The following is a 15,664-nucleotide window of genomic DNA, read 5'->3' on the forward strand; positions in this document are numbered from 1 at the left end:
TGGAGGAGAGCGAGCAGATGATGATGATTATATATATATATTTGAAATCAAAGTTTTGGAGAGTGTAGGACTTGAACCCACGCTCTAATGGATGGGTTGGTCCTTTACATTAAACGTGATTGCCGTTCAATCAACGGCTTACTTGCGATGATGATTATATTAAAATTAGGGAGTTTAATTTAATGTAATTGTATGTTTTAAAGTAATTTCCACAAAAGGATATTTTGGCAAACTTCAATATTTTTTTCAAAAAAAAAGTTTGTCGTGAGTCGGAACTCGTGTGTGATTAGCGTCTTTCCTCTGTTTAATATTGTGGGCTCAATAAGTCATACTGGACTGGGCCTGTACTCTTTCACAGAGGCCATGGGGCCCATGGTATATGGACATGCATTCCAAAAAGCGTTGAGGTCGTTGTCAAGTTTCAATGTTCATCTTCTTTATTGGGGGATAAGCTGGGGAAGTCATTTTCCACTATCAGTTTACCATAAATTATTAAATTATAAAATAAACATATAAAGACAATATGTTGAGAAAGAAAATTAATTGGATGAGACAGGTAGGGAAGAGGAATTGCTACACTTATTATAGAGAGCAACAAAACAAAACATGTTGGGAAGGAAAAACATTATAGTTTATTTTAATTAATATTTGGTTTCAGGGAAGACATTAAGTTGAGGTCTTCTAGGTATCATTTTGGCAATCTCTATATGTGTTGAATGGATTTCCTCGATACCAATCAAGGTGAGTGGTCAACATTCACAATTCAATTTACAATTCACTTTCCCTCCGATCAGACAATAAAATTGTCACTTCATTGATCAATGATTTCTCACCATTAATGGTAAGAGCAACCAATGATAAATTTTTGGTAGGCCAACAAAAATATATGATATTTTGTATTTTATTGATGTGGTTGTATTAGAATACGTGTTTTGTTGATGTGATTGTATTATGAGACGTGTTTTTGTTGATGTGGTCATGTTGTTTTATTGGGATTTTGTGTGTTTGTGATTTTGTGTTTTGATGTAACATGAAGACCTAGAATATTGTTGGCATCCATGTTAGGTGGGGAGGGATAATGTATAAGAATTTGTGTTTTACTGATGTGATTGTATTGAGAGGCATGTTTTGTTAACGTGGTTGTATTGAGAGACGTGTTTAGCTTAATTTTTTGTGTAACATAAGTGGGACCCAATATTAATTTTTGTTGACATAATAAAATTTTACTATTGCATTTGCTCTAAGATAAATGCCATAGTGCTCGTTGAAATCTAACCCAAAGGGCCACAGTAAAATTGTTACTTCTTTGGCTCCCCACATTTTACACTCGTGATTTTATTTGCTTCTTGGAGAGAATTAGCTTATTTTATGTAACATTTTTCCCTTTATTTTATGTTTTTTGGTAATAAAAGTAGTTTTTGTGGAGATGCATAAAGAATAATCTATGTAAATTAAAACACTTTTTATGATCACAGTGGATGTTTACACAAATAATGTTTTTATTATACAAGAATGATGCATAGATCCTTGTCCAACTTACATCAATTTCACTTGTTACCTAGCCTCCCAAAAATGTACTGGGTCCTACTTGATTTAGACAACCCACATCGAGACATTGTTTATCATATACTTTCACAAAATAAAATAAAAAACTTGTTGAATTTACCAATTTCTCCCCCTTGCAATCATGCCCTCAATAAAATTTTAGGTCATGAAAAGTTTATTAGAACACACGGTTGACTATAATATTGTTCAATTCAATGATTTTCATAAATTTATTGTTATAATTTGAAGAGTTTGAGAGAGACAAGAAGTAGGAAGAAGTGAGCGAAGTTCGTGGTCCAAATCAATTATATGTATTGTTTGCCCTCGACTCAAGACTTGTTTGATTTGGTTCTTTAATTGAGTTTTATCTTATAAACCACATCATTTGATTTTTATGAAGCGATAAATATATTTTTAATCTTTAATCCTTGTATATACAATCTTAGATTAGATGTGTTGGGATTATCTTTTAAAGGTTACATATATATATATATTCACTTTATAATCTATGCAAAGATGAATCTTATTTGCACTCTCAATTTTGCTAAATACATCCCAAAAATCACAAAAAACACTCATCTATTCACACCCTTTATTGACCCTATCATTTCCCGCCCATTTCTATCGTTATCTCTCCTAAAAATGGTAATACTCTATTTTTGTAAGTGCTGTGCATGGGATGCAAGTTGAAAATTTTGAAAAATTGAGAAAATGGGGTGAATTCATAATTGTTTTAATTTAAGTTGGGGTTTATTTAGAATGGGGTGTACTCCGTAAAAATTGGGGTCCAACTAAGGTTCATCCAATGTAAATGTGGAACATTTGGCATGTGGTATTTTTTTTTTTAAATAGAGGTTTGGGACGGGGTAGGATTCGAATCCACGACCTAATGAATTGATGATCCCTTACATGTATTGTGATTGCTGTTAAATCGATGGCTCACTTGCGGCATGCAGTGACGTTGGACTCATGGTCTATACACCGAAGCCTGTTTTGGCACTTATGGCATGCAGTAATGTTGGACTCATCATTATTATATCAACATATGATTAGATAAGCACAAAGCACTATTTTTATATGATATAAACAAATCTTATACAAGAGTTTGTTATGTCAACGATGATGATTGAAGGCAAGGATTGGGTCTCATGAAGGTGTGTAGTAGACTATCAACAGTGCTTCCGCACGTATGAATCTAATTTTAAGTTTCGTCATACTGATACAGTACACGGGAGAAGAGGTTCGTCAGTTCGAAGGCAAGTGAACGTGCACTATTTGCAACATATGAGATCCATTCAAAGCAACTCGCCGATGTAGCGCGTGTATAACACCTTATTCAAGAGAAACAATTGATGTGTGGAAATTTTCTACGCAATGAGTTTTAATTAGTTAATTTATTTAATTATTTGGCAATTCAATCATCATTTTTCTGCTTAATTCATAGGTTTTGGGCCTTTTTCATGTGATAAAGTTGTTCTATTGCAATATAGGCAAATATAGGCTCCATAGATGCCTTTTAACTTGCCAATTCTAAACTTGTTATTCTTGCTGAAAGATGATATATCATCATTATTATCGTGAGGTTTTCTGGGGGTATTAAAGTAGTTATATATTCCAATAAAATAAAATACAGTTTAATTACACACATATTCTTACAAATGATATTTTATTTGGAAAGGTGAGATTGATTTAAGGTACTAGTGGTAAACAACGATGAAGGGTGTGTTCATGTTTTGCTGTTTCCCTTTCAAGTTTTGAAACAGATCTGCATCTACTTTCTCCACTTACCCTTTGTTTTGTCCAGTTCTGTAAGGACAAATCCTTCAAGAGAGAACCAAAACACCAAGAAACAAACATTGAGAGAGAGAGTGGGTTTACGCTCCCAAGGTTGCTGCAGGTCTTGCTCTGTCGATCAAAAGAAGCTTGGGGTTCTAAGTCCTAAATAGAGAGTAGAGAGAAGCACCAGCACCATTAAAGCACCTTTCATAAGCTTTCCTTCAGCTCGAGAGATAGAGAGAGAGACTATGGGTATGAGAGAAAAGGTATCATCACCTCCTCTTCCTTCTCTCTTCCAAGCTTCAAAATCATTGTACTAAAATAATAAGCCCAAACCCATTATTGCTTCCTTCGATAAAAGTCCACAACTTTCACTTCCTTTGCTCTACTTTCTCTATATCATTTTCCTTCCCCCCTCTTCGTTTCTCAAGAAAGTGAACTTTTTTTTTGCTTAGTTGTTTCCATGGATTCTTATGAGGCAACAAGGATGGTTTTCTCTAGGATCCAGAGTTTAGACCCAGAAAATGCCTCCAAAATCATGGGTTACCTTCTCTTACAAGACCACGGAGAGAAGGAAATGATAAGATTGGCCTTTGGACCAGAGGCTCTTGTGCACAATCTCATCTTCAAAGCCAAAACTGACTTGAGTCTCTCACTCTCGTCTTCTCCAACCACACCCATCTCCAGACCCAATAGTAACCCCCTCTCCAGATCATCATCATCATCAATCACCATGAGCAATGGCTCAAGCTTTGAAATTACTAAAAATAACCCGTCTTCTCCTTCTAATAATTCATGGCCTCTCTCTGTTTTCTCCTCTGATCTTAACAACCCCATGAGTCCCAGCTCCAATTCCTCGCGTTCTTATGCAAGTATGGTCAATGGAAACAGTAACACTGTCGCTGGATCTTTGTCTTCCTCTGTGTCCTCATTCTACAACAATGGGAGTGACCTCATTGACGAGTACCAGCTTCAAGACCAGCTTTCTTTCCTCACTGATTCCAAAGCAGATGAGGTGTTTGATCCAAGGCTTGAACTAACATTGAACAGTCCAACTGGTTACAACGACACCCACTTGCACAGGCGAAGCTATTCTGTTCCTGGTGTTTGTTTGGGCTCCGAAGATGCCAACTCCGGGTTCGGATGGAAGCCATGCTTGTACTTCGCTAGAGGATTTTGCAAAAACGGTAGTAGTTGTCGGTTTCTCCATGGAGATTCCACCGATGGTACTGCCATTGTTGGTTCACCAAGTAAGCTTAGTGAATTTGAGCAGTGCCAGGAACTACTTAGATCAAAGGCTGCTGCAGCTCAGCAGCAACATCAGAAGTTAGCTGCAGCTTCACAGTTCATGACTGGAGCTTCATTTCCTTATAACAAGTGCATGAATTTTCTTCTTCAACAACAAAGTGACTCTCCAAGGTATGCATATATGTGTGTGTATATATACATAATATTTATATATTTGAGCTTATCATGAAGTACTTGAGTTCAGGCGCAGAAGTCTCTGCTTTGAATGAATAGTTTTGGGCTGTCTCACAGATCACCAGAAGCTGCTGCATTAATGATGGGGAATGACCTTCACAAGTTTGGCCGTTGCCGGCTGGAGAGGAACGGATTTCCGGCGATTGGATTTGGAGATGCAATGAACAACCCAGGTTCTAGGCAGATTTACTTGACATTTCCTGCTGATAGTACATTCAGAGAAGAAGATGTTTCAAATTACTTCAGGTAATAAATTAATGCTTACTTCTGAATTTTGAAATTAATGGTTTTGTTGCCTAGAAGATTGTTAGTTTCTTTGTTGGTTTTGAAGCATTTATGGACCAGTTCAAGATGTGAGGATTCCATATCAGCAGAAGAGGATGTTTGGGTTTGTTACATTTGTGTATCCAGAGACCGTGAAGATAATATTGGCCAAAGGGAACCCACATTTTGTCTGTGATTCCAGGGTGCTTGTTAAGCCTTACAAGGAGAAAGGAAAAGTGCAGGAAAAGTATAGGCCTTTACCCATTTAAGAACTCCACACTGTTCTTTTCCTTGTTTACCTCTTATTGCAGCAATGTCATTCCTTGTTAATCCTACATTTCAATTTTCAGGAAGCAACAGCACCAACAGCACTTGGATAGGGGAGACCATTCGGCATGTCCAAGTCCAACCGCGCTTGATTCCAGGGAGCCATTTGATCTTCATCTTGGTAAGGAAGCCCAGGAAGTAGTGTCCTTTAAAATGTTGATTTCAAATGTTAGTACTCTTTGGTGAAACAGTATTTTTGGTTTAGGAGCAAGAATGTTTTATAATACCCAAGAGATGTTGCTGAGGAGGAAACTAGAGGAAAATGAATTGCAGCAAGCGATTGAGCTGCAAGGGAGAAGACTCATGAACTTGCAACTTATGGACCTCAAGAATCAACGTGATTACCAATTCCATCATGGTTTATCCACTAACTCTCCCATTCCCTCACCAACGCTCAGCCGCACACCCAACGGCCAAGCCCCCAACTTTCCACTTGCTGGCACTGATCAAGAAATCCCAAAAGGTTAACAATCAATTTCTGGCACTTACTATTGAAATGGGGATTTTCATAGAGTGATGTTTATGAAGCATTTATGTGGATAACTTTGACTGCCTGGTTGCAGATAATAGCAGTAGCCCAGTTGCTACTGTGACTCAGACTGATGTTGCAGAAGCTCAGCAGGAAATGAGTTCAGCCTGCAGCCTCAAAAATGGCAATGGCACTGGCAATAATAGCGATGGAGAGAACAACAGATCCAACATTGAAGATAGTGATCTCCATGAGAGGTATAAAAACTTCATTTTCAGATTCATAGAAAGGTTACCCATTATAGCAAACTCCAATTCATGTTCAGATTCCCTTTAATTACTGCTTTGGGTAGATTATCTTCTTTGTTGTTTAACATTATTGCTTTGGGCTCTTTTTCATCCTCTAATAATTTCCTTTTCTTTTTTTTTTTTTTAATGTGAGCAGCCTTGAACACATTCTCCCTGATAACCTATTTGCTCCTCTCAAGAAATCAGCCAGTGACCACCTCACTGTCTTCTCCACTGCTCCAATATTAGAGTTGAATGAGAATAACACAAATGCAGCAGCAGCAGCAGCTTCACCTTCTAACAGTAATCCTTGTTTACTGTCGCAAACAAATATGGCTCCTCTTAGATCATGTTTCCTTCAAATTCCCAGGTAATGTCGAAGCATTCCTTTGATTTTTGTTTGCTCAATCAAAGAAAGGGGAAAAAAGAAAGGTCAAGTCATTTACCCCCTTTTTCTTGTACAGTTTTTCTTCTGGGTCTGGTAACATTGGCATGTAGCTAGCAAAAGATGAGCACTTGTTTTTGCCAAGGTAAGATAAAATCAATCTTTTCTAGATTGAAATCGTGTAGGCACATGCATGGGAATTTTAGCATTTTGAGTCAAATGGGTGGTTGTGTTAAGATGTGGGATTTGTTTCTGTTCATGGTTGCAGGGAAACATTTAACTGTGGACAAAAATCAGCTTATTAGCTGTATAGCTCAAAAGACTATACTTCTCTCACAACAAAGAGAAAAGGATTATTATCAGTAGGACAGACAAGATCTTCAGCAGGATCACCATCATCATCATCAACACATACTCTACTTATAATCAATACATAATATTGCATACATAAAAAGGACAGATGAACTGATTTATGAGAGTGGGGTCTTCTATGTAGGGGTGTGTGTTTGTGCTGGACCACACAGCAATTGCAGAAAAATCAAACAAAGAAGGATAGTTACGGCCTTTATCCTATAAATGTAATTTTACTTATTTTCTCTTTCTTCATTTACTGATAAAGAATGAACTTTCTATGAATTTAGAACTAGATCTCTGTGTTATGTGTACAGAAGGTAGACCCAATGAGCTTTTAAAGTTTCACTGTAAGCTACAGAGCATAACTACTATACCGATATGGAGACCCAGAAAGGAAAAGTAAGTAGTAGTGAGTTAAAAGCTGTGCCTTCTGCAACTTTTTATGTATTTTCTTTTCTTTTTCTTTTACTGGGTATTACAACATCATCCATTCGATTATGTTTAGTGCAGTGGAACAGAGAAAGTTAAAAAAAAAAATTGAAATAAAATATAAAAAGGGAATATCGGTAAAGAAAAAGGTTATTCTTTCATATGATTAAAGGTCACTTTAGGGGACTATTTTGTCTCATTTTCTGGGTTCTTTTAGGCGGATGTGAATGGGGAAGGTCCACACTGTCACATGGGTTCTGACAATATTTGTGAATGGTATCTGTGCACCTCTCACTCCTTTCTCCTTCAGTTTCTTAACCTCACTGGGTTTTAATTAAACAAATAATTCTTTTAAATGTTCTGTTTAATAGATGCTTGGGGGACTTCAGTATTTGTGCTACATCTTTGTCTTGTGCTCAAGTTTAGTATGAGATTTCTGTTTCCACTTCAACTTAAGCTAAAATTGGTACTTCCCTTCTGTGACATGGACCTATAGTAACAAGAACATAACCGTACATACTTGATGCACAAACCTAATGGTAGCTGTACAGAAGCTTAGCTTGGTTTTTTTTGGGTAATCGGGAACAATATCAATATCATACTTGTATAAAGATATGAATCTAAATTCATACTATCAAGTAGGTGTAGTAAAAAATTGGTTCCAGGTCGGACAACGTTACTTGTTTACGAAATATTTACATGTCCGGATCCTAACTCGGATTAGATTTCGGACGTACTTGATTGACCAAACTTGTATTGGTTTAAAATCGAATAAGGTTTTTGTGTTTGGAGTTTGGACTCATACCCCATTTTAAATCGGATAAAAATTTTGTGTTTTGATCCAGATTTTAGACATACAATTTATGTCATCCGAGTTAGATAAATTTGATTATCTGGACCAGACAGAGTTTTGTCACCCCTCCTATCAAGTTTGCGTATACATAAGTTTTCCACTAGACGATTGGGTAATTGCGCGACCACAATGATATTACTCTTAGAAACGAACTCAATACCTCCTGGGGTTGGCTTGACTGGATATGATTGGATTTTAAATACAAGCTACTTTGTTTAAGAAATAAAGTTTGGAATAAATGTGGAGGGGTCATTGCCAAATCCTTTGTGTTGGTAGTTGTGAATATTAATTGTAGGTTTTATAACCATCAGATGGGGCATATCCAACTTAATTGCCCAGAAATATTCCATAATTTGGAGATTATTCATATTGTTCCCCTTTGTTATTCTTAGGGGATCATGTTTTTGGTAATGGTTTTCCCAACCATGTAGAGAGATATATATGCACAAAAATAGGACGACCCACCATGAGTTCTCTCTCCTTTTGGCGGATAAGAAAGTAAGACATACATATGGTTTTGTACAAGCACTAATTAGGTTAGATTGTCACTATCATCCACACATAGAAATAACTTGCTGCATAATAATAGTCAATATATTTTGATGTGATATAATAAAATTAAATGTACTAGTCAATATATTTTGATGTGATATAATAAATTACTTTATTTAATCATTGAAGGTGTAAAAATTAATTATAAGAGGTGGGAAAATCAATTATGGGAGTGTGAATCTAATGTCAAATCACACGTAAATCAAAAAAATTAATATAAAATCAAACATAAAATAATATAAAAAATACAAACCAATGATTGATTGGAGGTGGGATTATTACAATGGAGGATGAGGATACCATAATGCCTTCTTTCTTTGTCTCTAATTGGGCTTATCTTGTCATTACGCTACACAAATTGTCATGTCAATTTTTTCGAGCACTATGTCTTAATCATAACATATCTGTTGATCACTAAAGGCTCCCACTTTAGATATTGCTTTACTGTTATTCCCAATCATGAAAAAACAACCCACATCAAATCAACATCTTTGATCCCTAACTTCAGTCCAAATGAGTTGAATCAATTGTTTTGGTATATAGAATTATAGATTGGGCCACTTTGGGCATTACAATGTACCAAGCCCAACCGTAAGCCCGTGTTGCTGGCCCAAACTCGATGCGTCAGTAAATGTAAAATTCATCTCATGGTGGAGATGATGCTCACACATGAAGTTTGATGTGCGTTATTGACACGCTAACATCTTCGCAATAAGAGGTGGAGACTGTCACACGAGACAACGAGGAGCACGGGGCACTATTCCGAAGCTAAAAAGCTGGTGAAGTGAATCATCATCACACGTTCACTGTAAATCTGCAATTAAGCTTTTTATTATTATTTATTTTTACAATATTTATTTTAAATTTGTAAAATAAATAAACTGAGAATTGACATGTTTTTTAAATGAGTGATAATTGACCTCTCTAGTCTATAAAGACTCTAAAGCCTTGATTATTGGAAGTTGCTTGTAATTTAGTGAGAGTCTATTGAATAAATATTTGTCATCTTTCATGTATTAAAATCATGACCAATCTTGATTCATCCACTGACCAATCTTGATTCATCCACTAATAATAGGATTTAAAGATGAATCAAATATGAGATTTTTAATTCCACTCTTTATTGGCCAATAAGGTTAACACCTAATCTCTTCTTAACCTAATCTCCAAATTTGGGTACGTTATGGAATTTGATACCATTAAACTACTCGACGACAATTTTGCTTACATCTGCTAGTAGAGATGGAGCGAGAAAAAGGCGGAAGCAGAAGATATATAGATAGATCCAAAAATTTGAAGTGTGAGTGAGAGTGAGTTCACTCTCTCAGTCCGGTTTGTTGACTTGAAAACTTACTAAAAATCGTTTATTTATTGGCTTTCTGCTTCTTTGTGTGCAGAAGCGAAAAGAAACCGGACATGGATCCTTTTGAAGCAACGAATGTTTTGTACTCCAAAATCAAGAACATAGACGAAGAGCATGCCTCCAAAATTATGGGTTATTTTCTGATACAAGACCTCGCTGAAAGGGATTTGATACGCTTGGCTTTTGGCCCTGAAACCATCCTGCGCACCATGATTATCAAGGCCAAATCCCAGTTGAGACTTCCATCGAACACCTTCTCTACACCTATTTCACCGTCTCCGTTGAGCCCCATTTCAAGGCCCAACGGCCACAACCCGTTCTCACAATCGTCGCCTCGAGTTGCTAGCACTAATGGGTTTCCCTCTTCTCCGTCCTCTAATTCTTGGCCGCTTGGGTCACCAAACAACGGCAACAGTTGTAACACCTTTAGCCCCATATCAAGTCCCTTTCTTTCTTATGATAGTATCCGTGCTTCTCTGCAACACAGAAATGGTGTTGGTGAGGGGAGAGATGGTGGGAATAGCAGTGACTTCGTTGATAAGCTTCAGCTGAACGAGTATCTTTCATTCCTTAACGAATCTTCTTCTTGCATGAATGATGAGTTTGTTGATCGAAGGGCTCAGGTGGGTGATTATGCCATGGATAATGGGGATACCCATTTGCATAAAAGGAGTTTCTCTACGAGTGACGCTTGTATTGCGGCTGAAGAAGCCGGATTTGGTGTTGGTTATAAACATTGCATGTACTTTGCCAGAGGATTTTGCAAAAATGGAGAAAATTGCAAATTCATGCATAATGGTTTTGGTGATATGCTTGATGGTAACGGTGGTGGTGTTGTTTGTTCGCCTAGCAAACCGGAGAATCTTTATCTTCAGCAGCAGCATGAGGAGATGATGAAATTGAAGGCTGCCCAGCAGCATAGATTAGCTGCACAATTTTCTACTGGGGGCATGTCACCATTGGTTTTCAGCAAGAGCTTGAATTTTCTCTTGCGACAACAAAATGACTCCCCAAGGTACATACTAGACAATATATGTCACCTTTTGGCTGACTCCCATTAATATCTAGTGCATAGAATTTTTTTTCCCATTTGGGTCTGATGTTGTTCGTGGCCTGCTTATTTGAATTATTCTGTAATATTAAATTATTAATTTTTCCTGATATCAAGCATGCTTTCCTTTTGGTATCTGTTGTTAAAGTATTAACTTTGAGTTTGTTTTGTTGCAAGTTTGACTTTTGGATTGTTTATGTGCTAATTTGAGATAATTTTGATTTTTGCAGATTAGGGGCAGCTGCTCTGGTGATGGATGAAGAATTCCACAAGTTTGGCCGTTGCCACCCTGAAAGGAATGATTTCTTAGCAACTGGTTTGGTAGAAAAGGCAAACTCGGATTCCAGACAGGTATACTTGACATTCCCAGCTGACAGCACTTTTAGAGATGAAGATGTTTCAAATTATTTCAGGTGAGTTACCAAAGTTCTAAAGTAAGTCTATTCACTTAATTGTCCATATTTGTTGATCTCTTCATTTTTGAGAAAGGTTTAGTATAAGGATTAAATTACTGCTGATAAGGATTGAGTAGTGAATTATCATTGGTCTATAGTGTTGAGGTACTACTAAAATCTTGGAACTTGTAATGAACTCAAATGTAGGGCCGAAGAGAAGTAGAATTGCTTTTTGAAAGCAGAGACGAGCAGATTTAGTGATTTACAGTCTTGCAGTTTCCACAACTACAATTTAGAATTGTAATATAAGAATTTGGCAGCTTTTATGCCACCAATTTTCTTTCTAGGTCTCTGTGGTTTGATGGCCCTCTACCGCTTCTAAGATTGACTGATGCAAGTTTACGGCTTTGTTGCTTACCTGCCAATGTCTCATATCGTTTCATAAGTTTTTTGGGTACGAAGTTCAATTTCTAAAATTGAATCAAAACATATTTTATTCATACTTTCTGTCTTTTTTTGAAGCAATTTTGGACCAGTACTAGATGTCAGGATTCCATACCAGCAGACGCGAATGTTTGGCTTTGTTACCTTTGTGCACCCAGATACTGTGAAGCTCATATTGGCTAGAGGGAATCCTCATTTTATCTGTGATTCACGTGTCCTTGTCAAACCCTACAAGGAAAAGGGAAAAGTCCTGGACAAGTATGAGACTTAATTTTCTTTTTTGTTTTGGCTAATATGTTGCTGTTGTTGATGTTTTATACAATGGAAATTTGCAGGAGGCAACATCTACAAGAACAGTTGGAAAGGGGCAGTATTTCCCCTTGTTTGAATCTTTCTGGGGTTGATTCTGCAGGGCGATATGACCTTCGCCTTAGTAAGTGAATGGGAAAACTTTTTGTTACCTGTTTAGGTGGTTTTGAGAATGATGATGGCAGAACAAGGAATATTTGTATTAACTCTCTTATAAGATCTAATGTTATTTTTTCTTCCTTTTCATCCGAGATAAATTTTCTACTTATTGAACCTCTTCATCTACCTACAGGAGCAAGAATGTACTGTTCGCAGGAGATGATAAGAAGGAAATTAGAGGAGCAGGCTGAATTGCAGCGAGCTATTGAACTTCAAGGGAGAAGGTTGATGAATCTTCAACTTCCAAACTTGAAGGGTGATTTGATTTGTAATCACCAGCGTAGTCTATCTGTTGGTGCTCCAGTTTCATTACCTACTCATAGAGATGTCAATAAAACAGACAATTTTTTTCCTGATGGCATTAATAATGAAGTCCCAGAAGGTTAGACATCAATGGAACTTGTTTATATTACCTTGTGGTTTCTGGTATACTTACTGAGGCAGTTTTCCATTGGTAATTTTCCTCGTTCTTTTGTGGTGGGGGCAGCAGCAGGTACTGTTGAGAAGGAGGTGGATATTGGTAGCGATGGCAACAATGGTGGTGGTGATGACAGGGAGGAGAATTTCAACCATGAAGGGTGTGATCAACATGAACGGTATGGAACAAGATTGACAGAAAGAGTTGTGCTTTTCCTGGTTTAGCTACTGAAATAATCTGGTTCTCATTTAAATTCTGTTGGATACTACTTCAGCACCTTTCCCCCCTCTATTTCACCATTTCTGGTCTCTTTCTGGTGTTTCTCTCATTAATTATTTGTTTAACAATATTCATTTGTTGTTTCATGCAGTCACGACCACAGCACGGAGCATGTTCTCCCCGATACCCTTTTTGTCTCTCCCACAAAATCAGCCCGGAATCAGCAGGCTGACTTCGCCTCTGCTTTGATGCATGCCAATGAAAGCACCAAACATTCAGTCACTTCATCTTCAACTGAAAACAACCTCTCAATGGCCACCACCGCTACTGTTGATGTGGCTTCTCACTAAATAAATTTTACTAAATGCAAACAACTGTTCTACGTTCATAATAGGTCTCCAACAAATCTGAGGCATAAAAGTTGGTCAATGCTGATCGATATTTATTTTCTGTCCCCAGGTTTGGTTGCGGGCATCAAGCTAGTGAATTGTAGGTAATACCAATAAGCATTGACACAGGATTTATTTTGCTTAGATGAGAGTGTTGTTTTCTATTTCTTAACACCTACTTTTCTTCTTGTTTCCTATATAGGTCTCCAGGTTGAGTTTCCAGTCTTCTGATATTGGGTTATTATGTTTGTCTTGAAGGAAAGTAATCGACGCAGGACATAGACAAGCTTATATGAGGGAAGGATACTTTTTTCAGATGTATAGCAAATGCCACCTCCATCGTCAATATGACACGATTGACAGCAAAGGGATATGGGATATTACATACTTGATGAACAGACCAAATGATTTACAAGTAGTTTTTTTTAAGTATATGTAGGTGTGCTGTACCACAGAGATCAAATCAGAACCAAGGAATTACAATCTTTACTATGTTATAGTTTATAAGTCGTCCCTTGCATATATGTTTGTCTTGATGTGTTAAAGCCTCCCAAGTTGTGAGTTTGGAGCACCAAGAATTGAAATTGTAGAGATGCTTTAGGGAAAAGATTGTGTAGCCTGAATGTGGGCAGGCCAAGATGGTCGCTCCACATGGGAAACATCAGAGGCTCTGTAAATAAATAATACATAACACTCGACCTACATTTATATATATCAATGAAAGACTGAGAGTCTACTTTGGGGGTACTTTTTTGTCTTCATTTTGTGCTGATTAGGTCCCCATGTGAAGGCAGGGCCATACTCTCACATGGGGGCTGACAATTGTATAATGATGGTATCAGGGCATCAATCTTCTCTCTTTCAGCTTATTCAAAAGTTTGTTTTCCTGAATCTGTTCGATTTATTTATTACTGGCCTGCTGAAGTACTTGTGTACTGCCATGTGCCATGTTTTGCTTGCAGTTGCCTTTGTTCTGCATTTTATCTTACTCCCAACCTTGTCCAACTCTTCTCAAGTATAACACTTTGCAAGAATACGGTGCTAGAGCTGGTAACTAACACAGTCAAACTTGAATGGACCACCGTAGTTGACATCAATGTCACACACTGACACAAGGTTTTTTTGGTCTCTTTGACTCCTGTCTTTATTTGGTTGTCACGTTAACTTCTCACTGTAATTGTGAGAGATTATTAGGCTTTGTTTGATTCCAAACTACATATAGTCATCGAGACAATAGAAGTCACTGTAATTTTGATCACAAATATCTAGTATTTTTATTAGATTGAAAAATCTGATAAATAAACTTTGGGTATGTGATTAAAACTGTAGGAAAACTAGTGATTTCTATTGTAGGTCCATCACCCACCTAGTCATACCATATAAATCTAACATTAGTTTGATTATGCAATGCTCTCTTGTATGTATGTGTCATGTTAATATTAATATGATGGTTAGATGCACAACAATGTCTTGGTCTTCTACGAAGGGGACACCATATTACACTGAAGAAACAAACAAAAAAAAAAGTACAGTAAACATGCAGGCCAGGTCCATGTCGATATGGCCCAAACAGTGTACAACACATGTCCCATGCTGTAACTTTGATAGTCAAATCAAGCAACGAGTGGAGGGGATCTCTGGCATAAAAAGCAACTTTTCACTGATGGGCTCGTTCTAGGAATTAAAGTTGCTACAGACCTTAATAATAGATGGGTACGGCCCAATAACATCCCGATTCATACCACAATAGCGATAGGCCTCGAGCCTACCCTAAAAAAGCAAAGCAATCAAGGCCATAGCCTTTTAGGTCTGTTACCGCACACTGCAAGGGCCAAAAGCCAGTCCAAAAAGACCCTTCTGTTTTCCTGCAAAAAGAACACAGGCACGAATATCAAATGGACCAGCAAATCTTTGTACAGGAATCTACGGCTGCAATTTTGTTTTCATCAAAAGGAAGATGCTGTGACCATGCCCTGCTCCCCTGCATGATTTATGCATATATAAAGGTTGTGGGATTTCACTCATTCACAATGAAAGTAAGTCACAGGAAAAGCAAGAGAAGTGCATTACCTTGGTAAAATCTCAAGGTTAGTTAACACATTTATTTTGTTGCCATGCTTTAACACAATACAAATTTATTTGTTTTTCTTTCATATATTCTGTATTTTTTTCAGTTATGCTCAATTTGTATGTG

At 37.2% G+C, this 15,664-nt stretch overlaps 1 protein-coding gene across 1 annotated transcript; it reads left to right on the forward strand.

Moving 5' to 3' along the window:
* Positions 1 to 3,264: 3,264 nt before the first annotated feature.
* LOC119979928 lies at positions 3,265 to 14,217 on the forward strand. Its single transcript, XM_038822549.1, has 22 exons — positions 3,265 to 4,740; positions 4,861 to 5,049; positions 5,135 to 5,314; positions 5,418 to 5,515; positions 5,600 to 5,857; positions 5,958 to 6,120; positions 6,308 to 6,520; positions 6,615 to 6,631; positions 6,804 to 6,897; positions 7,032 to 7,113; positions 7,204 to 7,206; positions 7,536 to 7,594; positions 8,467 to 8,552; positions 8,853 to 8,920; positions 10,065 to 11,101; positions 11,368 to 11,550; positions 12,055 to 12,234; positions 12,312 to 12,409; positions 12,578 to 12,826; positions 12,932 to 13,040; positions 13,233 to 13,574; positions 13,673 to 14,217. The coding sequence occupies exons 1-21, from the start codon at positions 3,785 to 3,787 to the stop codon at positions 13,429 to 13,431; spliced, it is 4,521 nt and encodes a 1,506-aa protein (XP_038678477.1). The 5' UTR covers positions 3,265 to 3,784; the 3' UTR covers positions 13,432 to 13,574; positions 13,673 to 14,217.
* The last annotated feature ends 1,447 nt before the right edge of the window (positions 14,218 to 15,664 follow it).

The sequence above is a fragment of the Tripterygium wilfordii genome, chromosome 15 (assembly GCF_013401445.1).
Source record: "Tripterygium wilfordii isolate XIE 37 chromosome 15, ASM1340144v1, whole genome shotgun sequence".
NCBI lineage: Eukaryota > Viridiplantae > Streptophyta > Magnoliopsida > Celastrales > Celastraceae > Tripterygium > Tripterygium wilfordii.

What these genes read in the sequence shown, in the direction of transcription:
- LOC119979928 (XM_038822549.1), top strand. Translation starts at nt 3,785, where the DNA reads ATGGATTCTTATGAGGCAACAAGGATGGTTTTCTCTAGGATCCAGAGT. An exon ending in GATAGTGATCTCCATGAGAG is followed by an intron (nt 6,121 to 6,307) that starts GTATAAAAACTT and finishes TAATGTGAGCAG; the next exon opens with CCTTGAACACATTCTCCCTG. An exon ending in TAATAATGAAGTCCCAGAAG is followed by an intron (nt 12,827 to 12,931) that starts GTTAGACATCAA and finishes TGGTGGGGGCAG; the next exon opens with CAGCAGGTACTGTTGAGAAG.